This window comes from Lucilia sericata, unplaced genomic scaffold (assembly GCF_015586225.1).
Source record: "Lucilia sericata isolate MDLA Ls3-8-SP2 unplaced genomic scaffold, ASM1558622v1 Contig001609F_arrow, whole genome shotgun sequence".
Lineage (NCBI taxonomy): Eukaryota > Metazoa > Arthropoda > Insecta > Diptera > Calliphoridae > Lucilia > Lucilia sericata.
In genome coordinates, this window is record NW_023995526.1 from 58,341 (window position 1) to 85,971 (window position 27,631).

Below are 27,631 nucleotides of genomic sequence, written 5' to 3' on the forward strand. Positions count from 1 at the left end.
ATAAAAGTGATCACAGATTATCGTTGTTTTGGCTCTATCTCTTATATTTTCCAAAATAAATGGACTTTTATGTTTTCACTCAAAAAATCGATTTTTGATGTGAAAATATCGATTTTTGATGAGAAATAAAAGTGATCACAGATTATCGTTGTTTAGGCTCGATCTCTTCTAGTTTCCAAAATAAATGGACTTTTATGTTTTCACTCAAAAAATCGATTTTTGATGAGAAATAAAAGTGATCACAGATTATCGTTGTTTTTGCTCTATCTCTTATATTTTCCAAAATAAATGGACTTTTATGTTTTCACTCAAAAAATCGATTTTTGATGTGAAAATATCGATTTTTGATGAGAAATAAAAGTGATCACAGATTATCGTTGTTTAGGCTCGATCTCTTCTAGTTTCCAAAATAAATGGACTTTTATGTTTTCACTCAAAAAATCGATTTTTGATGAGAAATAAAAGTGAACACAGTTTGTCTTTGTTTTGGCTCTATCTGTTCTAGTTTCGAAAATAAATGGACTTTTATGTTTTCACTCAAAAAATCGATTTTTGATGAGAAATAAAAGTGATCACAGATTATCGTTGTTTTGGCTCTATCTCTTCTAATTTCCAAAATAAATGGACTTTTATGTTTTCACTCAAAAAATCGATTTTTGATGAGAAATAAAAGTGATCACAGATTATCGTTGTTTTGGCTCTATCTCTTCTAATTTCCAAAATAAATGGACTTTTATGTTTTCACTCAAAAAATCGATTTTTGATGAGAAATAAAAGTGATCACAGATTATCGTTGTTTTGGCTCTATCTCTTCTAATTTCCAAAATAAATGGACTTTTATGTTTTCACTTAAAAAATCGATTTTTGATGAGAAATAAAAGTGATCACAGATTATCGTTGTTTTGGCTCTATCTCTTCTAATTTCCAAAATAAATGGACTTTTATGTTTTCACTCAAAAAATCGATTTTTGATGAGAAATAAAAGTGATCACAGATTATCGTTGTTTTGGCTCTATCTCTTATATTTTCCAAAATAAATGGACTTTTATGTTTTCACTCAAAAAATCGATTTTTGATGTGAAAATATCGATTTTTGATGAGAAATAAAAGTGATCACAGATTATCGTTGTTTAGGCTCGATCTCTTCTAGTTTCCAAAATAAATGGACTTTTATGTTTTCACTCAAAAAATCGATTTTTGATGAGAAATAAAAGTGATCACAGATTATCGTTGTTTTGGCTCTATCTCTTCTAATTTCCAAAATAAATGGACTTTTATGTTTTCACTCAAAAAATCGATTTTTGATGAGAAATAAAAGTGATCACAGATTATCGTTGTTTTGGCTCTATCTCTTCTAATTTCCAAAATAAATGGACTTTTATGTTTTCACTCAAAAAATCGATTTTTGATGAGAAATAAAAGTGATCACAGATTATCGTTGTTTTGGCTCTATCTCTTATATTTTCCAAAATAAATGGACTTTTATGTTTTCACTCAAAAAATCGATTTTTGATGTGAAAATATCGATTTTTGATGAGAAATAAAAGTGATCACAGATTATCGTTGTTTAGGCTCGATCTCTTCTAGTTTCCAAAATAAATGGACTTTTATGTTTTCACTCAAAAAATCGATTTTTGATGAGAAATAAAAGTGATCACAGATTATCGTTGTTTAGGCTCGATCTCTTCTAGTTTCCAAAATAAATGGACTTTTATGTTTTCACTCAAAAAATCGATTTTTGATGTGAAAATATCGATTTTTGATGGGAAATAAAAGTGATCGCAGATTATCGTTGCTTAGGTTCTATCTCTTCTAGTTTCGAAAATAAATGGACTTTTATGTTTTCACTCAAAAAATCGATTTTTGATGAGAAATAAAAGTGATCACAGATTATCGTTGTTTTGGCTCTATCTCTTCTAATTTCCAAAATAAATGGACTTTTATGTTTTCACTCAAAAAATCGATTTTTGATGAGAAATAAAAGTGATCACAGATTATCGTTGTTTTGGCTCTATCTCTTATATTTTCCAAAATAAATGGACTTTTATGTTTTCACTCAAAAAATCGATTTTCGATGTGAAAATATCGATTTTTGATGAGAAATAAAAGTGATCACAGATTATCGTTGTTTAGGCTCGATCTCTTCTAGTTTCGAAAATAAATGGACTTTTATGTTTTCACTCAAAAAATCGATTTTTGATGAGAAATAAAAGTGATCACAGATTATCGTTGTTTTGGCTCTATCTCTTCTAATTTCCAAAATAAATGGACTTTTATGTTTTCACTTAAAAAACGATTTTTGATGAGAAATAAAAGTGATCACAGATTATCGTTGTTTTGGCTCTATCTCTTCTAATTTCCAAAATAAATGGACTTTTATGTTTTCACTCAAAAAATCGATTTTTGATGAGAAATAAAAGTGAACACAGTTTATCTTTGTTTTGGCTCTATCTGTTCTAGTTTCGAAAATAAATGGACTTTTATGTTTTCACTCAAAAAACCGATTTTTGATGAGAAATAAAAGTGATCACGGATTATCGTTGTTTAGGCTCTATCTCTTCTAGTTTCCAAAATAAATGGACTTTTATGTTTTCACTTTAAAAACCGATTTTTGACGAGAAATAAAAGTGATCACAGATTATCGTTGTTTAGGCTCTATCTCTTCTAGTTTCTAAAATATATGGACTTCTATGTTTTCACTCAAAAAATCGTTTTTTGATGTGAAAATATCGATTTTTTATGGGAAATAAAAGTGATCACAGATTATCGTTGTTTTAGCTCTGTCTCTTCTAGTTTCAAAAATAAATGAACTTTTATGTTTTCATTAAAATATCGATTTTTGATGGGAAATAAAATGATCGCAGAATATCGTTTTTTGGCTCTATCTCTTCTAGCTGTCCAAGATAAATGGACTTTTATGTTTTCATTAAACCGTGTAGATTAAAACAATTTTGAAATGCATGTAGTTATGTATATGTATTTTATTTGAAATAAAAATCTTGATGAATATTTATTTTTATAATAAAATGGCACTTAAAAATATAATTAATACATGATAAAGTTATGTATTCTTTTAATTGTAAGGTAAATGAACATTTCTAATAACTAGGTTTTAAAAAATTATAAACAAATTGCTTAAATTTGAATATTTTGTAAACATAACGTCTCTGCAATTACATTTTATTCGATAAAATAAAATTATAATTCAAAAATAATTTTGTAGGTAAACTGACAAAATAACAATTTTGATACATTTTTGTATCTGTAGCCGTAATGACATTATATAATATCAGAATATTAATTTTATTCACATAACCCAATATTGTTAGTAACTACATTTTTAAGTATTCACTCTTACATCTAAATATAGTTTTTCAAGATAACAAACTTGAAAGAAATTCTATATGAAACAGCTTTCAATTTATTTCTTAAATAAAATAATTACTTTTTAATTTGTTCAAACCTTTTTTTTTTTAAATAGTAGTAAAAGTGATATATTAACTTTAATTTTAAAATTGGTAAAATGTAGAACTTTATAAATTTAACAATTACACATATGAAATACTAACTTATTTTTATGTAATATTATTTAAAATTTTATAAACGTTTTTAACTATTACTAATTTTATAATATTCGATACGATAACTATAAACTACACTACACATCAAATAAACTGGCTTTAGGTTTCAAATATTTTGATTACGTTGTTACATTTAGTTAAACTTCATTTTTGAAAAAGGACAGATTACAACAGATTAGTACTTTTGAAAGTAGTTATTTCTTTTAAATTATATATTAGATACTTTGATAATTTTTTGTAAAACATAATTTTTAAAGATTTTATTAATATGTAAATAATGAACTATATTAGTTACATTTTTAAACAACAAAATAATGTAGAGTTAAACACAAATTACAGAGAAAATAAATAAACATTGATTTTGTTAAATCAATTGCCAATTAAAGTTAATAACAAAATAACATAAAGTTGTTTAACAGTTTCAACTCATTCCTAATTTTCGTTGCATTTATCGTAAGATTATTGTTCGCTTTTCAAAAGTGTGATATTCGTATACCTCCTCGTCCTTGAGTCAGTTTTTTACGTTTTTTTGTGTTTTTATTTTTGAAATTTTTAAACTATAAATCCGTTATGGGTCCAGCTACACTTAGCTTAACGGGTGAATTGTTATGTGCTAAATTTGCTGTTGATGTTGTTGTTGTAGTAGTTGAATTATTTGTGCCACTATATTGATGTTTTTGCTGTTGTTGTTGTTGATGATGATGATTACTATGTTTAGTCCATTTATGATTATTTTTAGAATTAGCAGTAATAGATGAAGTAGCAGCGATAGTGGAACGTTTAGTATTTTTAATGCCCTCACCACCAGAACCACTACCAATACCACCAGCATTGCTATTACTACTACCACCCACATGTTTATTAATATTTCCACCATCACCATTTGATAATTCTTGGTGTTGTTGCTGTTGTTGTAGTCGATTATCAGTGGCCTTGGAGGATGGAGGATGTGATGTATTAACTTGCAAAGTTTTTACCAAATTCTCAAGTCTAAAATTGAGATCAAAACAACACAAAAGAAATACGATAATAATTGGAAATTTAGGTGAGTTACAAAATGTTTACATGTATTAAATGGTATTCACAATTATATTTATAAAGGTGTCAGAGACATTTTAATTATTTAAGAAAAATCTATGGAGTTTAAGATTTATATAAATGTTGTTATAACCATATTGTTATAAACCTTTCAGGCCCAAAACTAAACCGCTGGAATTTTTATGGTTATGAGTTCACTACACACTTTATTTTGACGCATATTTTTGGACATTTTTGACGAAAAGTGTTTTCGAAGGATATGATAGGACATTATCCTTTTTGGCATACAATGCTTCAAAATAATTTAGTTTTCTTTAGAAATAACCATTTACTGTATCTGTGAACTTAAAATTCCGCTCCATATCGTGATGAATTAAAAAAGTCTGGGGACACCACTGACCCGTATACGTGAAAGAGATAATATGGGTTGGTTGAACACATTTTATATGAAAATTTATCTCATTTATGGATATGGTAGGATATTATCCTTTTTGGCATACAATGCCAAGAAATGCTTAAAAATAACTTGGTTTTCTTTCGAAATAGCCATTTACTGTATCTGTGAACTCAAAATTCCGCTCCATATCGAGAAAAATTAAAAATGTCTGGGGACTCCACTGACCCTCATACGTGAAAAAGATAATATGGGTTAGTTGAACACATTTTATATGAAAATTTATCTCATTGACACCTTTATAAATGAAACTTGTTTTTTAGTGTATATTGTTGTAATTTAATGTAAGTGTTAGTGTTGAAATGTTGCAGTGTTAATTAAATGTGTGTCTTTTTGCTTTCATGTGTTAATTCAAACTAATGATAAAATGTTAGAAAACTAAAAACAATTAATGCTATAACAAATATTTAAACTAAAGAATTATTTTTATATTTGGTTAAATAAAATATTAGGCTAAATGTTTTTAAACCCCTTATTCATAAACAAATTTTTGTTTTATAAACCGTTTATAGCATAAAATTTGTTTTGTAAACCGTTTATTAAATAAAAATTTGTTTATTAATAAGGGCTTTTAAGTATAAGGGGTTCGATTGAAATCTAATTTCAACTAATTTTATTAATGGGAGCTCATACAAGTAATGACTACTGATTACTGATTATTAAAATGTTTACATCCAAAATTATTCATATTTAAAAAGATTTATCTGTATTTTGTTTGAGAAGGCCATTTTTAAGACTTAATCTCAGGTCATTTCTTAATTATAATTTTTAAAATAAGAAATTAAAAAAAAAACAATATTTCGGACGGAGTAATTTTCATGCAAATTTTAAAAATAAAATTTCCATCCAAGCTTAAAGACTTGATCTTACTCTTCTAAAAGCTAATTTTTATAAACTATTTATTATTACATAACAAATTTTGAAAATGTTATTCAACCTCCATAAGGAGGTTTATTAAAATGTTAATACTTTTTATTATTGAGATTCGAAACAAATAGTTCATAGTATTTGACGGCGACTAGTCTACTATCTTCAATCTTTATACCTCAAGTAGCTAACAAAAGATGTGTGTTTAATTTTAATTCATTTTTAAACTTAAACTGAAAATTAATTTATCCAAAATCTTTCAGTTTTCAAAAAAAGGCTTGACACCCGTATTCAGTATCTCGGACGGAAAATTTACTTAACAAAATATGTATGAAAATTAATTTTTAAATATTTTTGGAAAATTAAATTTCCTTCTAAGATGCTGAATACAGGCGTTAAGCCTATAAATATAGCTTCCCTTTTTTGAATGTTAAAAATTGGTTTTTTCTTTGTAAAAATAATGAAAATGTTTAAATTATGTATTGAAAAGAAAAAAAACGTTTGTATAATTAAACCCACGCTATAATACGTTCATCTGCGTCTTTACGAGCGGCCACAGCTTCTTTAAGTTCTCTTCGTAAATCTTGTGGTGTTATATTGGCAACTGCTGGACTATCTACATTATCAGCCTCATCTGATGATAATTTCTTAATTGATTTATCTTTTTTTCGTTTAATTTCATCAGCCGGTGATGAGATTAAAGCAAAATTAGGTGGTGACATTATAGGACCAACCTTATTGGTAATATTACCACCATTTATGCTGCCACCATCGGAACTAGAAAATGAATTGCGCATATCTGATGGTGGTCTTTGTTGTGCCGTTACAGAAGCTATATCAGCCGTCGAAGTTGTAGAGGGTGTTTCCACTATATGTAATGGTTCTTCTTCCTGTTCATCTAGTGAGGATGTAGCCGGCTGATGGTGGATGGTGCCATAATGTAGATTCATAGGAGTTGGTTGTGTGCGACGTGAGTGCGGAAAAGATTTGCGTGTTCTTAAAGTTTCATTTTCATAGATGATATCGGGTACACTGCGATTGTTATAAAGGGCAGCTAACATTTGTCGCATATATTTATTTTCTGCCTCTAAATGATTGAGACGTTTATTAGTTTCTTTTCTATCCACACGTAAATGATGAACTTGTGACTGTAATTGGAAACAAAAAGGCAAATAATTAGCAAATGTCTTTAAGAGAAAAACAAACAAAAAAAATACCTTTAATTCTTCTATATCACGCATCATACGTAAATTTGATTCATTCATGGACCATTGTCTTTCCTCCACCATGGCCTTAACACGATTTAATAAAGCATCTTCTCTTACTCTAGCCGCATCTTTAACCTCACGCACCACATCGGTCATCATACCGGGTGTATAGGCACCTATAAATAAAATTTATTGACTTTCAATATTAATTTGATTCAATTTAAACCACACTGGGGTCCCTCTCTTTTTTGTTTTTAAAACGCACCTGAATGATATGATGGCGCTGGACTTTGTGTACCAAATGCACTGCCAAACACCATTGGTTGGCTATGGGTACTTAATCCACTTATGCTATCTCTACGGTGCCTCATACCCAAATTGGGAGCGTGCTTTAAAACTTCAATACAAACTAAAAGTTGAAACACCAACAAAAAATTGTACAGGATAAAAGGACAATACAAAAAATTAAAAAAAGACAAAAAAAAAAAAAATAAAATTAACAAAATACAACAATAATTTTTAAATTACAGTTACAATTATACATACATTGTCAAATTTGTTTAAGTAGATACAAAGTTTAGTTTAGATTAGTTAGATAGAAAGAGAAAAGTGTTATAGTTTTGTTTTACAGAGATAAATAGAAAAAATATATTAGATTAGATTTAACATAATAGTAATCAATTATAGTTATACATTTATGTACAGGGATAAGAAAGTGTGTTGGAAAATAAAAAAACACAAAAAAAACAGGCGTGATAGGTGATATAATTTCCTTATAAATGTTTCTTAATCTTTAAATATAACTAATCAAATTCTACAATTTCTGAAGATTTAAAAAGTGCCTCCAATAATTACTATTATTATCTAGATATGTATGTTAGCGGTTAGTTGCTTTCTCTTTAATTATTGCAATATTTATATTTTATTCGATTATTATATATTTTATAGAAATGCAATAGTTTTTACTCCTAGTTAGGTCGACCAGATTATATCAGAGGTAAAAAATGCATTGATAAATCATATGCCATGAGCAATCAACTTTGGCATAAGATTGTGTTAGCACTTTGTGCATATAGGAAGTCGATAAATTAGAACAAATACATAATTAGGCAGATTTTTAAAAGCACTATTATCTTAAAGACCTGTTCCTTTAAAAAGTGTCTAAATATTATCACGTTTATAACGTTTGGCCTAAATAAAGCAATTTCTGAAATAGTCTTAGTGTAGGAGATTTATTGGATCAGCTAAATTATACAAAAAGTTACCGCTTTTTATTGTTAGTAATATCGAGGGACTATATTCAATAGTCTCTATCTAAAATAATACAAGTTTTCAGGAGAGCAAAAAAACTGTTTATTTCGCTAGTTCGTGAAGATTTTTTAATATTTATCTTTTACAATATATTTTTACGACCATATTCTAAACCATTATATAAAAAGAATTTTAATTTTTGCATTATTTACAAAATTATTCACAAATTTATATCAGATAGAGCTTATTTTTCTACGAAAATGTTCATTCAACCAACAGATAGAGAGTTTTTCATGGAAACAAAATTTTTATTTGAATTAAAATCAATAAATATTATATTTTATACAATTTAATGGAGGAAAAGAAACCAAATTGTTGAAAAAGCAATAGATTATAATGTTTTGGTCCAAAATCAATGTTATATGGTTAAACACGACAATAAAATTGATTTAATTAGTATCATAATGAGCGATATCTCAAAAACTATTAGACCGATTTTAAATATTTTGACGGATTTGTGTTCAGCATGTCCAAATTATTAAGAAGACTTGTTTTGCAACAGAAAATTATCCAAAGGGATCGAGTTTGAAGCAATTTTTGGATAAGATAGAGAGTTTTGCATTCAGAATTTTTCTTTTTTTAAGATAGAGAAATTTAAAAAATGCTATAAAATTGCCAAAAAATATTTTTTTCTTTGAAATTTATATCACTGATGCGCGATAGTTTGCTGAATATTTTGCCATCAAAATCTCATTTTCTTAAAAATGAGAGATAGCGACTATTGAATATAGTCCCTCGATATATAGAAAAATTTAAAAATATAATTCAATACTAAAATTTCCTCAAGTCTGGATACAAAAACTTAATTTTAATAAACACAAAATACATATGTATAAAATTCTTTTTAAAATCACACTTATTTAAAAAAAAAATACATATACAAAAGGTAATCTATCAAATTTCCTTCACCTCCTTTCAACTTACCTTTAGCTTCATGCAAATCTCGACATATTTTCGTATTCGTTTCATGTAACAATTGGATTTGTTCCATTAAAATATTAAAGAATTTATTATTTTGATCCATGTCATTGGGTAAATTATTACGACGATCTGGTGTATTTTGGCCACTTAATTTCGAATCATTATCCGAGGGATTCAATAAACAAGGATCACTAAATCTGAAACTATATAAGAAAATAAAAATTTTTAGTTTCTTTATAAATTAACCACACTTGATCAACAACAATTACCCTCGACTAATATTGGGATTACTACCGCTGCCGTCTAAAACATCAGTAGAATTGTTTTCATGTTCGGATGATGTACCACCACTGCCGCCCATAATATTGACCATGGGCGGTAAACTGGCAAAATCTTGTGACCCATCATTTTGTTGATAATAACCACCACCAACTGGTGGAAACATCATGGAATAGCGATTATTAAAGGAATTTGAAGAATGTTTCATAAAATTTGGCATGTTCTGTAAAATGTTGATTTAAAAATGAATACTTTTAAAGCTCTGTTGAAAAGAAAACTTACTCTTTGAAAACCTTGACTGAAGGGAAGATTATTAAAACTATTGTTATTTGGCATGTTGTTGCTACCATTGTTCATGGGATTTGTTCTCATTGCAAATTGCTGTTGTTGTTGTTGCGACTGTTGGTGTTGATTTAAATTGGCCATATTAAAAAGTACTGGAGGCTGTTGTTGTTGTTGCGCCGATGATGATGTTGGCATTGAAAACATATTTTTATGATTCAAATTATTAACAGACATTGCTGCAGCTGCTGCTGCAGAAGTTGCAGCATTTGCTGTCATCATATTGTTATTAGTGGGATTATAATCGAGAAATTCCGATGAAGATGATAATTGTGCTGTTGAGGCATCCTTTAGACAAGTTTCTAGCCAGGCATCCAAATGATCTTTTGAATAGCCGCTATTACCACTGCCAATAGTTGGTGGTAATATAGTTGTAGGTAGTGCTGTTGTAGTTGCTGCAGTATTGCGTGATTTTAGTTTTTTACGTTTTCCCACTTCACTGATTGTTGCTAAAAAAAAAAATTATAAAAAAAAGAAAATTAACAATAGTAATTAAATAAATATTTAATTAACATGTAATAAATTAAAGAAATAATTATAAGTTTTGAATTTAATTTTTTTGTACAAATAAGTATTATTTAAATTGACCTTGATCATTTTAAATATCCGCTCCACTTGTTGCTGTTATTGCGGCAAATCTTTACACAAAGTGTTTTTTGTTGGAAGAGATTTAATTTTGAATTCAATGCAAACTATTTAATTGAATTTATTTCTTTTGTTCTCTCTGCAGTTCATTGGTTGTGTTTGTTTTGTTTATTTGTTTTGTTGCATTGCCATCATCAAATACCATTTTTAGTTCGATTTATGTCTATTGTATTTATAAAATGTTCTATTTCCGTTTAAATCACATCATATTGTTTACGGATGATTAAGTAAAGAATCTATTTCAATTCCATTTTTACAAATAAATATACATACTGAACAGTTGTAAATTGATAAACTCACAAATTCTATAAGAGAATACATTGTATATCTCAATTGTTTGATGCAGACAAGGTGTAGTCACTATTCGTTTAAGGGAATGATGTCAGGTTTTAAATATAATTGAATTAACAAAAATTGCAATATTTTGCCTCCTGAATTTAAAACTAATGCTTAAAAATGTTTCATTTATTTGCAGAAAACTGGATTTTATTAACTGGCGAAGTAATCACACCTACAATTTGAAACTGGAGTACATTAATATTTTCTATTGTATGGATTTTTATGTGTATTCATTTTGTTATTTAAAATTCGTTTAAAGTTATAATTAATTAATATAAATAATTTCCATCTCCTTCGTTAAATGCATTTATCATCACTCCCTGGGTGTCTTCGCTATTTTCTTTATAGGTTTTGCAAAAGTCTGGCAACGCTGTATTAGTGTTAAATCAGCGCCATCTATTGTTTCCATAAAGGATTTTAATTTTTCCAAAAAATTTGTTTTTTCAGTCTGGCAACATTTGGTCAAAATTTCGACCCCACTAACTAAAATATGGCAACTCCGAGAACATAGTGATGCCATATTGTTTTTCTTTGTTGCATTAATTTTTCGTGCCATTGTTGCCAGACTGAGAAATCGATTTTTTGGGAAAACAGAAAACCATTGATCGAAATAATAGATGGCGCTGTCATGACCTTATTGCCAGTGTTGCCAGACTTTTAAAGATTACTTAAACAATTCGGTATTACTAGGATATTGATGGAGAATTTTAGTCAAATTTAGTATTTTCTTTTCCTTCACAGTCTATTATTATGGATTGACAAACTAGAAGGGAAATATGTATATTGAAGTGCAAGTGTTCTTTCATGATTCAAAGAAGAGCTTTCTGGTTTTTTTTTTCCAGCGAAAGTCGAATTAAAGGTTTGTATGTTTTTTGATGGATATTTTCTGTTTAAAAGAAAGACTATTACTTTTGTGTGATTTTGTTCCCTTAGAGTACTAGCGAATGTGTGTTGAGTCGGAGATTCGGAAAGCATATTCTTACTTATGGTGTTATTGTTTGGCCTGATAGATCCATTCAGCATTACTCAGGACAACCAGGAAAATATGGTGGATATAACATCCATTGATATCTACTTAAATGAATCACGTCCTTATTGAATAAGTATTGTATCAGCAAACAGTTTGTAGATCAGAATATGGAATTGATGGACTGAAAGATATCGGTTCATAAATTTAAACAAAAATCTATTTTTTTCCTTTGAAAGTCCCATCTATTGACTTTAAAAATAAAGTTTTAACCTTCGTTATATCTTGTTCCTTATCTGAGTTTTCCCAATCTAAAGATTGATATATGTATCTATAAATTTACACACGGCAAAAACATCAACAGAAGCAAATGGAAAAATTGTTAAAAGTTGGGGCGTAAAAGTTTGCCGTGAAACAAAGGCGAAATATTGCAAAACATAGATTTCTTCATTTATAGTTCTTTCAAACTTATGATTAGAATATCTCAAATAAAGAACAAGATATAACATAGATGATACCTGTATTTCAAAGCATAACTTCATAAATAAAGTGAACTTCGCTGTCTTAAAACGTTTCGAATATGGCGAAAAACACAGTTTCTGTAGTCATAATGGGATTCAGAGCAGCACAATCCTTTATAAATGTATACACGCTGGTTTTAGGGTAAACAAATTGTTAAACTGTGTATTTAACGATTATTTAAAATGTTATGAACGAAATTGTCAATTTGTTTGATCAGACAGACCAAAGTCTATCGATATTTTTCGCTTAAGTATAAGTGGACTCTTATGTAAGTTCTTTCTCCTTCTTCTCTATCATTCCACACATACAGAGCACTTAACAACATTTATGTGAGAAACAAATTCATTTGAATATTTACTTGACATGAATGATTCATAAGAGTAAAAAATTTGTTTATTCATTCATTTTCTTTGGTTAACAATAATAATATTTAGTTGAAGCAGCGACAAGAGTAGTTAAGACCGAATATAAATAAACAGTTAATAAATATATCAATATGAGGTAAATACATTTGTACGAGTAGTATTCTTTGGTATGTGTGTTTAAGCCTTGACAAAAGAACACTCGTATAAATTGAGAGATTTTAAGCCCACATTGACATAATTTGCTAACTTTTTTTTATATTATTTTGCTTTGTTTTTATTCTCAACATACCAGACATTTCTTATTTTTAAATGCAAAACAGAAATGAAAAAAAAATCAAATTCCACTTGAGTCATCGTCAACTGTTAAAAATGACCGACCACATAAAGAGAAACGACTGAAAAAATTGCAATCAATTTGCTTTGATTTTTTTGCAATGTCTAGCAAATACTTGTAATTTTTTTTTTTGCTATAATAATCAAAAACAGTAATTGATATTAACCATGCAAAATTGATATTTAGATTTGATTAGAATTACAAAATGTGGATAATGTAATATAATATCCTCTGCTAAATCTAGTAGTAAACTGTGTAAACGTTGTTTGACATCCATAAAACACTCAAAGTAAATAGACAGTAAAAAATTATTTTTTTTTTTATAACAGTTAAATTATTGAATTTTAATGAATATTTTTTTCTTTTACCAGTGTATAACTACAAAGTATGTCTAATTTGAGTATAAAAATAATATTAACTGCCATGTAATTTGATTAAAAGTGGAAATGTATAATTTTCTGCTCAATTTGATTTGAAAATTTCTATTTATACGTTTAAAAAGTAGTTAGCCAAAGTAGCATGAGAAAGATATAATTTTGTCATATAAGATAAGATCACACGTTTCTTTTGAAGTATTAAATTTCTCACGATAAACGACGATTGATTAGAAAAAAATGTATAATGAAAAAATATTAAGGAAATAGAAATTTTTATACACATGTATTTTATAAAATTTAAAATATGTATGTATGTGTGCAAAAAAAAGTCTTATGTTTCCCAGAAAATGTAAGAGAACAAAGTTCGTACTTTTGACCAGAACAAAATAGAGTTTTCTTTACAATAATTTTTTTTCACTCCTTTTATTAAGATTTTTATTTTTTCTGGTTTTCTTATTAAAAATTCTGCGTCGGAGATGCGATCAAAATTTCTTTTTACAATTTATTAAGGAAGTTGAGTTTTTTATTTGATTTTTCAAATGAAACAATATTTTTGTCGGAAATATGAGCGATTACAGATCTAACTTATTTTCTCTATCCAACTCTTATTTGTAAGAGACCGTATATTGAAATCTTCTCAGGTTTAATTTCTTCAGATTAATTGTAAAGAACGATCGATTTCCTTTCTGAATTAATGTAATTGATGTTTTTATGTTTTCCCAGTAAAATTTGATTATTGTTGGGAAGATGAGAGATTAAAGATCGACCTCCTTTCCCAAATAAAACTTTAGTGAAATAAATTTTCCGATTTCTTTTTAGTCCCGTGGTTTTTGTATACAAAAATATGGGGATTCAAGGATCGAGCTCTTATTCTTAATTAAACATAAACCATTATTTATAAACGTATAAAGAATTTAAAATTTTTGGGTTTAAAAAAAGTTTCTTATTATCTAAGAGCAATTACAGTTCCAATATCATTTCTCCATCAACGAAATTAGATTTTTGTTTTTTCAGAGTTTTTTTATTAGATTTTTAGTCAAAAAATACAAGTGATCTTCATAAACCATTATTTATGAAGATATTGAGATTTTAAAATTTTTGGGTTTAAAAAAAGTTTGGTATTGTCTTAGAAGAATTACAGTTCCAATAACATTTCACCATTAAACGCTTATTTAGGAAGTTATAAGCGACATAAGAATCGATGTTTAGTGAGCTTTTAGTTTTTATATAAAATCGATGTTATATAAATGTATATGCATAAGATACATACATATACCGCAAACTTTTCATTCCCGCTATGAGGTGAACAATTCCCATTTCCACATTTACTAATTGTTTAAACCAAATTTTATTTCAGAACACATAAGTATAAACGATAAAATAAACAGAAATAACTTTAAATCAATTTTAATTTCTTTTCCTGAAGACAACTTTAAAAAAGATAAATAAATCAATTCGTAACGGTTGTATTTTACTTCTAGAGTACATCTGTATGACCTTCCGTGACTTCTATAAAAAGAAACGGTCGTTTTTAAATTAAAAAAGTCCAATTTAATCGTAAAACGTACAATAAAAACGCACATACTATGGATTCGAACAGTATACAGGCATATATATCATCAGCGTGTGCGTGATAGACTAAAGAATAAACAAAAAATATAAAAAAATACAAGAACATAGTGGCAATTTCATTATTAATAGATTTACTTAAATAAGAAAATCTGTCTTGGATCCCAAAGTAAATAAAACAAATGCATTTTCTTCTCTTTGATGGAGATACTATGCTGCTTTATCTGGTTTCATTTAAAATAGAATTGAACCATATCACTATAATGATTCTGGATTCAAGAATCCCTATTTAACATATCTATGATCTGGTTGGTTATTCCCCCTTCAAAGTTGTTTTTATGGATAAATCTGCTTCTTATAGACACATAAATATTTGATAGTTTTTCTGTTCTTTTCAATGAAGGAGACAAAATTATGGCAGTATGGCGGCAAGAGCAAAAAAATATTATTCTATATATCAACACATTTCATCTTTTAATGAATGAATACAATTTATTTATAAATTAATGAATGAAATGTTTGTCTGTTTAACATGATGCTGGTGGTGGCAAACAATGGATATGAGTAGAAAATACTTTGGGATGTCTTACAACTCTGTTATCGGTATGAAATATATTTAGAACTTTGAATCAATCTAAATAATTTATTTAATTGAAAGTAAACATGTTTTACAAGCAATTATACATATTTTTACAAAATTTCCTTTAACATTTGAACGATACAAAATATATTACAAAATTAAACTACGATTACGCACAATTAGTCTGCCTGCAGATTAACCCACGTTTTCATTGAGATATGTATTGAAAGACCCAGAACATCTAGCTAGTTAGCACCAAATTACTATAGAGTATATACTAGACTACATACTTAATAGGCTACAGACTATACTATAGGCTAGACTATGAACTATAGACTAGATTATAGACTAGACCATAGACTATATTATAGACTAGATTATAGACTAGACTATAGATTAGACTATAGATTAGACTATAGACTAGACTATAGACTAGACTATAGACTAGCCTATAAACTAGACTATAGACTAGACTATAGACTAGACTAAAGACTAGACTATAGACTAGACTATAGACTAGACTATAGACTAGACTATAGACTAGACTATAGACTAGACTATAGACTAGACTATAGACTAGACTATAGACTAGACTATAGACTAGACTATAGACTAGACTATAGACTAGACTATAGACTAGACTATAGACTAGACTATAGACTAGACTATAGACTAGACTATAGACTAGACTATAGACTAGACTATAGACTAGACTATAGACTAGACTATAGACTAGACTATAGACTAGACTATAGACTAGACTATAGACTAGACTATAGACTAGACTATAGACTAGACTATAGACTAGACTATAGACTAGACTATAGACTAGACTATAGACTAGACTATAGACTAGACTATAGACTAGACTATAGACTAGACTATAGACTAGACTATAGACTAGACTAGACTATAGACTAAACTATAGACTAGACTATAGACTAGACTATAGACTAGACTATAGACTAGACTATAGACTAGACTATAGACTAGACTATAGACTAGACTATAGACTAGACTATAGACTAGACTATAGACTAGACTATAGACTAGACTATAGACTAGACTAGACTAGACTATAGACTAGACTATAGACTAGACTACAGACTAGACTATAGACTAGACTATAGACTAGACTATAGACTAGACTATAGACTAGACTAGACTATAGACTAGACTATAGACTAGACTATAGACTAGACTATAGACTAGACTATAGACTAGACTATAGACTAGACTATAGACTAGACTATAGACTAGACTATAGACTAGACTATAGACTAGACTATAGACTAGACTATAGACTAGACTATAGACTAGACTATAGACTAGACTATAGACTAGACTATAGACTAGACTAGCTAGACTAGACTATAGAACAGACTTAGACTAGACTATAGACTAGACTATAGACTAGACTATAGACTAGACTATAGACTAGACTATAGACTAGACTATAGACTAGACTATAGACTAGACTATAGACTAGACTATAGACTAGACTATAGACTAGACATAGACTAGACTATAGACTAGACTATAGATAGACTTAGACTAGACTATAGACTAGACTATAGACTAGACTACGAGACTAGACTATAGACTAGACTATAGACTAGACTATAGACTAGACTATAGACTAGACTATAGACATAGACTATAGTACTAGACTATAGACTAGACTATAGACTAGACTATAGACTAGACTATAGACTAGACTATAGACTAGACTATAGACTAGACTATAGACTAGACTATAGACTAGACTATAGACTAGACTATAGACTAGACTATAGACTGACTAAGACTAGACTATAGACTAGACTATAGACTAACTATAGACTAGACTATAGACCTAGACATAGACTAGACTATAGGACTAGACTATAGACTAGACTATAGACTAGACTATAGACTAGACTATAGACTAGACTATATAGACTAGACTATAGACTAGACTATAGTCTAGACTATAGACTAGACTATAGACTAGACTATAGACTAGACTATAGACTAGACTATAGACTAGACTATAGACTAGACTATAGACTAGACTATAGACTAGACTATAGACTAGACTATAGACTAGACTACAGACTAGACTATAGACTAGACTATAGACTAGACTATAGACTAGACTATAGACTAGACTATAGACTAGACTATAGACTAGACTATAGACTAGACTATAGACTAGACTATAGACTAGACTATAGACTAGACTATAGACTAGACTAGACTATAGACTAGACTAGACTATAGACTAGACTAGACTATAGACTAGACTATAGACTAGACTAGACTAGACTATAGACTAGACTATAGACTAGACTAGACTATAGACTAGACTAGACTACACTAGACTATAGACTAGACTAGACTATAGACTAGACTATAGACTAGACTATAGACTAGACTATAGACTAGACTATAGACTAGACTATAGACTAGACTATAGACTAGACTATAGACTAGACTATAGGCTAGACTATAGACTAGACTATAGACTAGACTATAGACTAGACTATAGACTAGACTATAGACTAGACTATAGACTAGACTATAGACTAGACTATAGACTAGACTATAGACTAGACTATAGACTAGACTATAGACTAGACTATAGACTAGACTATAGACTAGACTAGACTATAGACTAGACTATAGACTAGACTATAGACTAGACTATAGACTAGACTATAGACTAGACTATAGACTAGACTATAGACTAGACTAGACTAGACTATAGACTAGACTATAGACTAGACTATAGACTAGACTATAGACTAGACTATAGACTAGACTATAGACTAGACTATAGACTAGACTATAGACTAGACTATAGACTAGACTATAGACTAGACTATAGACTAGACTATAGACTAGACTATAGACTAGACTATAGACTAGACTATAGACTAGACTATAGACTAGACTATAGACTAGACTATAGACAGACTATAGACTAGACTATAGACTAGACTAGACTAGACTAGATAGACTATAGACTAGACTATAGACTAGACTATAGACTAGTCTATAGACTAGACTATAGACTAGACTATAGACTAGGACTATAGACTAGACTATAGACTAGACTATAGACTAGACTATAGACTAGACTATAGACTAGACTATAGACTAGACTATAGACTAGACTATAGACTAGACTATAGACTAGACTATAGACTAGACTATAGACTAGACTATAGACTAGACTAGACTATGGACTAGACTATGGACTAAACTATAGGCTAGACTATAGACCATTGCCCAAAGAAACAATCCTACACCGTTTAGACATCTATTTAGCCAAGCTATCACGTGATATATTGATAACCGAATCTGATCTGCCGGAATTTAATTATATTTTGATAATTTTATATAATGAGCTAAAACCAGATAGTTTTGCAATCGTTTAAAATATGTATGTTTATTTTAAACAAAAGATAACGTACATTTATTTCCTAGAGTGATTTATCTACTGATTTTATTAAACAAACGCCCACATTTATTTAAAGATCAAAAATATTATTTTTTAAATTAATATAAACACTCACAACAACACTCTCAACAAAACAGTATAATGTCCACTTAACCTTCCCCTTCACTTTGGACACCAACAGCAGGCGAGTTCGTTAACCAAAATATACTTTATATAGTATTCGTTTATCATTTTTTTTCCAAATTTTTATGTTAATGAATGTAAAATGCCAACATGAGTGAAGTTGATATGCTAATGGCGCCGCAGCTTTTCAACATGCAATTGTATACAAATTTTTTTTTGAGTGAGTTACAAAAGAAACTAAATTCATTCATTAATTTGTTTATACTACTACTACTATACACTGGCCCCAAAACGAAAACTGAGAGATATAGTCAAGCAGTTTAAGGGACGCCGCCGTGGTGGAACTAAGACGGCCAAAATTTAAAACATACTAAATTTAATTGCACAAAGAATTAATTGTCATAGACACAAATGTAAAGTAAGATAAATACAGTGTAGTAATATAATGAAATCTTTAGGAATTTTTGATAACAATGGTAATCAATGTACTGGATACTGTTCAGAAAATGGGTTTAATGCAAAATTTTTTTCTTCAACTCAAAATACAAAGTAAGCCACTTTTTTTTATAAGTATGTATGTATCCAACGAATAAATTTTAACCAGATATTGAGATAATGGCGTTTATAGCGTTATTATTCCCAACATCGGCTGAGAATCTTTAAATGATGATAGAAATCATGTAATTCTTTTAATTTTCTGATTAAGTACATTATGCAAATGTTATTCATGTTTTAAATATAGCTGATAAAACAACAAACAAGTGTTAATGTTAATTTTATGTTAATTTTTGTTGTGGGTCCTCTTAATGAATAAATAATTTTATTTTTTGTTTTTCTATAAATTTTATTTAAATTTTTATTTGTATCTTTAGGGTTTTAATTAAGTGTCCTATATTTAACGTTTTTTATGATATTATAAATTAAAACAGTGAAAGTTTGTCAACAAAGAAATGGGAATGTTGTTATTTTGTTTATATTAGTTAGTTAAAGGAATAAATAACATTTTTATGATTTATTTATTTTAAAGACTACATAGTTATTATTTTATAATAACTGTGTTGATTTTTATTTATTTACTTAACGACAATATGAGAAGTTAGTATCAACATAAAGTAAATACTTGTTTCACCTTTAATCTATATATATAAAAGAGTAGCGTTACTGACTGACTGATTCATCATCGCACAGCCCAAACGGCTGAACCTAGAATCATGAAATTTTGACAGTAGATGAGTTTTTGGTTATGTAGATCCACTAAGGAGGGATTTTTAGAAATTTGTACATTGTACTGTATTTATGGTACATACTTTTTTTTAGCACATTAAGAAAACTTGTTCGGTTTATTGAATTATTCCTATTAAATTACGGACTAACTCTGTAATATTTATTGTAATAAAATTTTTGCTATTTCACTATGGAAAAAAGTACCAAAAAGGGGAAAAGACGGGAAATTTAATTTTATTCAAACTCATTGAGCCAATTTTTATAAAATTTGAAAAAGTAGTTTATTTACTCACACAAAATAAGCTGTTGGTATATTGTTTTGGAGTTCGAGTACTAATTCCTATATAGGACCAAATTCGAGTAAATTGTTTGGTACTTTTTGAAAGCACTATTTTTCTAGAACAAATGAATGCAGATTTGAATCGTTTGAGTTTTATCTGTGATATATAGATTTAAATACGGAACATTTTGTAAACTTAATTCTCGAAAAAGTATATTTCTAAGCAAAAAGGGGAAAAATTGTATTCTTTATAAGTACTTTCCACTTAGGTAAATTTTATTCCACTTTTGGTACTTTTTCTTTTTTCAAATGATACTCTTTGTATGTTCTTTAATATGAATTCAAAACACATGATTATTAAACATACACGGTCCTCATTGAATAAGATTCTTTAAGAGAGAACTTTTTAGTACTTTTTATCTCATAAATGGTACTTTATTAATTTTCTAAAATATTCAACCTAGGAATATTAATTTTAACATACATGGTCTTGACTGAATAATATTCTGTAAGTGGGAACTATTTGGTATTTTTCTATTCTTCAAATGGTACCTTTTAGATTCTTTATAATGGTTAACCGGAACACACGGTCCTTATTAAATGAGAATTTATTGAGAGAGATTTTTGTACTTTTTCGTTTTTCTGATGATACTTTTTTGATATTTTTACGATATTGAACATAGATATTGAAAATAAAATTTAAAATGTAGGGACCTTAGTAAATGAGAATCTACTGAAAGGGACTTTTGGTACTTTTTCATTCATTAGAATTATATTTTTTGAATTATATATAATATTGAACACAGAAACATAAAATTTTTATTAAATGATAATCTATTAGACGTATTTTATAGTACTTTTTTTTCAAATAGTACTTTCGAAATTTTCCATAATGTGGAAGCTAAATTAATGAAACTAAAAATACAAGCTTCTTACTGAATGCGAATTTAATCACGTGATATTTAACGTATAAAACTGAAACATTAAAAAAATGTTTAATCAATTTTAATTTTCTATAAAAGTAAACAAATTTTGTATGTATTTAATTTAAGTTAGGGTAGCGAAGCACCCAGGGTATGCTAGTAATAATATAAAATAATTGTTAACAGTAAAGTAGTTCATTAAATGAATAACTCTGGCTGATCACAGATTGAACATTTGTAGTTTGTGAAATGTGTAATTATATTTAATGTTTTCATACAAAAAAAAAACTATCATTTAAATAATCTACTTTTTCAATTATTACCAACTCTTAACGTCTAAGTGTTTGATAATAAAAAAAATTGGATAAATATTTGCTTAAAACGTACGTAGCACACACTTTTTATATACTGAGTAAAATGAATATGAAAAATAATTCAGTTTTATTTACTTTCCTTTTGTATCGTACATTTATTGAAACTTTCAAAGCTCTCATATAAGTTTTTTTTTTTTTGCAAAATAAATAAAATATCACATGATCGTATAGATTGACAGAAATCATCTTGTTTTCATCTTTATAACTCATTTATATACAATCTACGGATATTGACATTAAAACTCATCCTAGGGTTTCTAAATGGAAAAATTTTCCCGCGAATTTGTTTCCGTATTTCATAGGAAACAGGGGAAGTTATGGAAATTACATCGTTTCAATGTTTACTTCTTGAAATTGCAATTAAGTGCCGAATAACATTAGCAGAAAAAAAAATTACAGAGGTCAACTAAATTTGGAAAAAGTGGAAAAGTCTTATGTTTGAAAAACTTAATTTGGCTATAATGTGGCAATTTCAGCGAATTAGAAACCCTAGCTTATACTTAGTCAAACTTAAAAAAAGTTTGTCCACCTGCTAAATAAATAAATGTCACTTAGATATTTAGTTATTGTCTGAAATATTTCTTTTAAAATTTCTCACTTTTACTTAGTAAATTAACGTTTTAGAATAATCCGATCTTGTTATAAAACTAATGACAGTTCATCAAAGTTTCAAAACTTAGACATTTAGACTATAAGAAGGTCGAGTTAATTGGACCCTTTAAAAATTCTAGAAGCGGATCCTATCTTATCTTGAACCAAGACCCGTTAAATGTTGTAGAAAAGGAGCGCACACACAGATAGAGAAAATGTTGGAATGTTTTCCCGTCGCCCTCATTTTTGCCCTGATATGGATTCATAATCACCTCCATTCTGTATTTCGATTACGAATACGTATTCAGTTACGCAACGACCGAAAAAAGGTATTCCAATAAAGAACGAAATCGTAAGAAAAAGAAGAAGCAATTCCATTTTGTTTTAATGCTTTACGAATGTGTGTATTCTGCGTTACGATCGTACCTACGTTTTTGTAAGTTGTTGTTTATGTGGCGGAGAGTAGAATCGAAATGTAGAATACCAAAGTTGCTAAACGGAGAAAATTTCGATTCGAATTGAAATGCAGAATATATACTGAAGTAAAATTATTATAATAATGTATACATTCCTTAAAGTTAATTGTACATTTCCACCAATTTTCTCCATTTTATAAGCAAATAACAACAAACATCAACCTTCAGTCTGAAATCCCCTGAAAAGTTTTAATTTTTGTTTATAAAAATCCTTAATTAAAACAAACATTAACACTTGAAATAAAATAAAAATTACTTTAAGTTCATTCCCAGTTACAACTGAATAATGAAAATTAATGAAAAGTACAAAAACAAAATTAAAGAATGTGGGGTGTTGTTGTAGTATTGTGTTGACAAGACAACATTATTATTGTGCTAAAACACGCAGGGACACATGTAGTATTCAGATATTTATATTCAGCTGTTGCGGCACTCCTCAAATTGTCTCAAAAAAATATATATCAACTCCTTTTACACTAAACATTAAATGTAACTCATACTTGAGTCATGTTATTGAACCAATTGGCGCATATACACACACCTTTTTTGTTGTTGGGATTTCATAGTTTGTCAGTTTTGGAAGCAATGTCTGGAATTTAGTTAGTTCTTTTATTATAAAGAAGTTGCTAGTAGAGTTTCTGTCTAGAGTTCGAAGACAGGGGGAAAATATATGATTGTAAATAATAAACAAAGAATTTGTAAAAATTAGAAATGCATGAGTTGTGTATGCAGTTTATTAAGTCCCCTGGAGGCCAATAATTTTCTATAAACAATTTTTGTCGTATCTATGTTGCTGGAATATTAAGTAGTGTATTTTAATGGTGTGTATGAGTGTTTACATATTTAACGTTCTTTTTTTTTTGTTTTGTTTTTTAATTCAAAAATTATAGAGACTCGATATTATTTATTACTTACATAATATGTAAAAATACTAAGAATACAGGGTGTTAGAATAGAAGAAATAAATCAATTTACATATGATTTTGGATTTGACTAAGTTTAATTGTAAAAAACAATTTTATGAATTGTCAGTTTAATAATTTGTGTCGATATGGAAAACTGTACTTTTATGGGGATTCAATGGAATGTTGAAACAGGCCGTGGTCTGAATTCCAGAAACCTTATAATTAAAAGTTAGGCCAATATCAAAGTAGGCTAAAGCAACGATTATTGGAAATGTAGGAAAAAAAGAACAATGCAATGAAATGTGGTTTCTAGATGGAGTTTTCTTTAGGTCGGGGATTTATAATAAACATTTTTGAAGATATGTTTATAACAAACTTGCCTAAGGTAAAATCTTAGTGGTGAGTGTTCTAGTCCCGATAGCAGTCTGGGGCATTTCTTCGGATCGGATGTGACTAACTAACTAACTACTAACTAACTAACTAACTAACTAACTAACTAACTAACTAACTAAGTAACTAACTAACTAACTAACTAACTAACTAACTAACTAACTAACTAACTAACTAACTAACTAACTAACTAACTAACTAACTAACTAACTAACTAACTAACTAACTAACTAACTAACTAACTAACTAACTAACTAACTAACTAACTAACTAACTAACTAACTAACTAACTAACTAACTAACTAACTAACTAACTAACTAACTAACTAACTAACTAACTACTAACTAACTAACTAACTAACTAACTAACTAACTAACTAACTAACTAACTAACTAACTAACTAACTAACTAACTAACTAACTAACTAACTAACTAACTAACTAACTAACTAACTAACTAACTAACTAACTAACTAACTAACTAACTAACTAACTAACTAACTAACTAACTAACTAACTAACTACTAACTAACTAACTAACTAACTAACTAACTAACTAACTAACTAACTAACTAACTAACTAACTAACTAACTAACTAACTAACTAACTAACTAACTAACTACTAACTAACTAACTAACTAACTAACTACTAACTAACTAACTAACTAACTAACTAACTAACTAACTAACTAACTAACTAACTAACTAACTAACTAACTAACTAACTAACTAACTAACTAACTAACTAACTAACTAACTAACTAACTAACTAACTAACTAACTAACTAACTAACTAACTAACTAACTAACTAACTACTAACTAACTACTAACTACTAACTAACTAACTAACTAACTAACTAACTAACTAACTAACTAACTAACTAACTAACTAACTAACTAACTAACTAACTAACTAACTAACTAACTATCTAACTAACTAACTAAATAACTAGCTAAAAATCTTAATCCCAAACGTCGACGATATTCCCTAAAGGACCCCGCAAAATCTTTGATTGCAATGACAATATGTTTTTTGAATTATTTCACGTTATTTTTTGAATAAACGTGAATAAAACTAAGATTTTTCTATTTTTGTAGAGATTGTACAATATTTAACATTACTATAAGCTAAAAAGCCCTATTCGGGGGGTACGGTGGTATGAGGGTTTGGCAAAATAAAGGACCGTATCATTTTCTTGGGTATGTGCCAAATTTCATCAAATTATCTTGAAAATTGCAACCTGTAGCGTGTGCTAAAGGTTTACATGGACACACAGGCGGACGGACATAGCTTAATTGACTCAGAAAGTGATTCTGGGCCTGAGTTTAGAGTCTAAACTTTAGACGATCCCATCTGTACTCTTCTACACAAAATTTTGACAGATCATATTACTTGTGTGCTCGTGTAAAGGAGGTTTTAATAGTCATTGAAATGTATGTTGTTAATTGAGGTAATGAAAGTCATTACCAAGTTTTTGTAGGGAGACTTTGTATTATGAAATCGGCTAATACAAAACTTTGTTTTGCGGAGATATTATATGAGCTACAAATACCGGTGTCCGGTTGTATGAGTAAGGGATGACCGATTGATATAAGTAAGGGATGAGGTTTCGCCAAAGAAATACTTATAATTCCAAATACCATCGAATTATCTTTAAAATTCGCATAAATAGCAAAAACAGCATAAATCGGTAATATCGTCCACACTACAGTGTTATAGGGTATAAACAATCAATATCGCTTATTTTTATGTTTAACGAAAAAGTATATATCGTTTATTCCAAAGAGCATCTACACTACATAGCAGGAGCCAATGGTTTATTTCTTTGGAATAAACTATTAAATTGGCACTTTTCTTTCCATAAGTAGAGATCTAGTTATTATTAACTCTTTTGAAATAAACGCCATTTATCATTCTATGAATAATAAGTTAAAACCATGTATTTTTTTAAATATACATACATATAAATTAATTAACAAAAAACCATTGTTTATTTTTAAAACGGCCTTGAAATAAAAAACAAACAAATACTTGCAAAATTTTCCTCTAAACACTTTAATAGTTTAACCACTGCGAAATAATCGAAAATTTATTGCAATTTAGATTAAATACTTTTGTGTTCAAATACCCAAAACAATTCAATTAATCAACGGGTAAGTTAAAAAAAAGAAAACCTTAAATAAAATACACACGAGTATAACCTTAATAAATAAAAATACAACAACAATAAAATAAAGATGATATTGTTTAAACATTTTAAATAAATACATAAATAATTAAATAAATTAATGTATGAAGAAACAGCATGTAAACAACAGCGTAAAGTTATTTTATTATAACTTTTCTTTGTAAATAATTTAAACAAATCACAAAATTAAAATGTTTAAAACATGAAACGTAAAGTGAAAAACAAAAGATGGCTTTTAAAAATAAGAAAAAAAAAGTAAGCAAGTTACATGAAAACGCAATTTTAACACATTTAGTTTTGGAGTGTAAATTATGGTTTTGAAAAATGTTATTATTGCGTGTTGAAAGTCTGGCACTTTTAAATAGAGTTACTGCAAAAATAAAAGCGATCATAAAGTCATAGAATAATCATTAATCATTATGAAAGAGTAGTACAAAATGAAGCTTAATTCGTATACATTTTAAAACTTTTCTTATGTAATTTAATTTAAATAAAATTAAATATAGTAATTATATTATTTCTAATGAGATGAACACTGCAGAAAATTTTAAATGACGATCAATCATGTCTTATAGTTTTTTTTTAATTTAAATCGTGTTTTTCACTTAACCTGAAACAAAATGTGTGTATCTTGTTTAAAACTAAAGAATTGGACTATAGACCATTATCTGATTTATCGTGACATTTTTATATTAAAATCAATTCATTGTGAATGTAGTTTTAATCTAAAAGATAATTATTTCCGTAAAGCATTTTGTAGTCCTACATTCTAATAGTATTGGTCAATACTGTTTATGTTCACTACTCTCATCTTTTTACTGTACTGGATTATCTTTGCTCCTGACCTCCATTACCATTACTAACTAGATCCCATAACTCAAAATAAAACGGATCCTTAATCCAGGAGAGAGAATATGCTTTATATTGCTGTACTGATCCTCAAAACATAATGATCCAGTAAAATTTTTTAGAAGATCTTCTAAATATGATTTATCAAAGTCCCACGAACC

At 28.4% G+C, this 27,631-nt stretch overlaps 2 protein-coding genes across 5 annotated transcripts in view; one reads left to right on the forward strand and one right to left on the reverse strand.

The window, feature by feature from the left end:
• Positions 1-11,281, forward strand: part of LOC119612125 (endonuclease III-like protein 1) — a 41,923-nt gene extending 30,642 nt beyond the window's left edge. The window contains exon 5 of one of the 2 annotated variants that reach the window (XM_037967867.1): positions 11,122-11,281. The gene's annotated coding sequence lies outside the window, so the exon portion shown is untranslated. Of the gene's footprint in view, positions 1-4,320; positions 4,454-11,121 lie in introns of those variants that run through there. The other variant, XM_037967866.1, reaches the window with a different exon arrangement.
• Positions 2,958-27,631, reverse strand: part of LOC119612124 (putative uncharacterized protein DDB_G0277255) — a 44,125-nt gene continuing 19,451 nt past the window's right edge. Inside the window, exons 3-9 of one of the 3 annotated variants that reach the window (XM_037967864.1) lie at positions 9,942-10,450; positions 9,650-9,882; positions 9,384-9,583; positions 7,414-7,545; positions 7,158-7,324; positions 6,460-7,088; positions 2,958-4,571 (exon numbers count right to left, since the gene is read on the reverse strand). In XM_037967864.1, the coding sequence (XP_037823792.1) occupies positions 4,139-4,571; positions 6,460-7,088; positions 7,158-7,324; positions 7,414-7,545; positions 9,384-9,583; positions 9,650-9,882; positions 9,942-10,450 (2,303 nt within the window). In that variant the 3' untranslated portion in view covers positions 2,958-4,138. Of the gene's footprint in view, positions 4,572-6,459; positions 7,089-7,157; positions 7,325-7,413; positions 7,558-9,383; positions 9,584-9,649; positions 9,883-9,941; positions 10,451-27,631 lie in introns of all 3 variants that reach the window. The other 2 variants (XM_037967863.1, XM_037967865.1) reach the window with 2 other exon arrangements.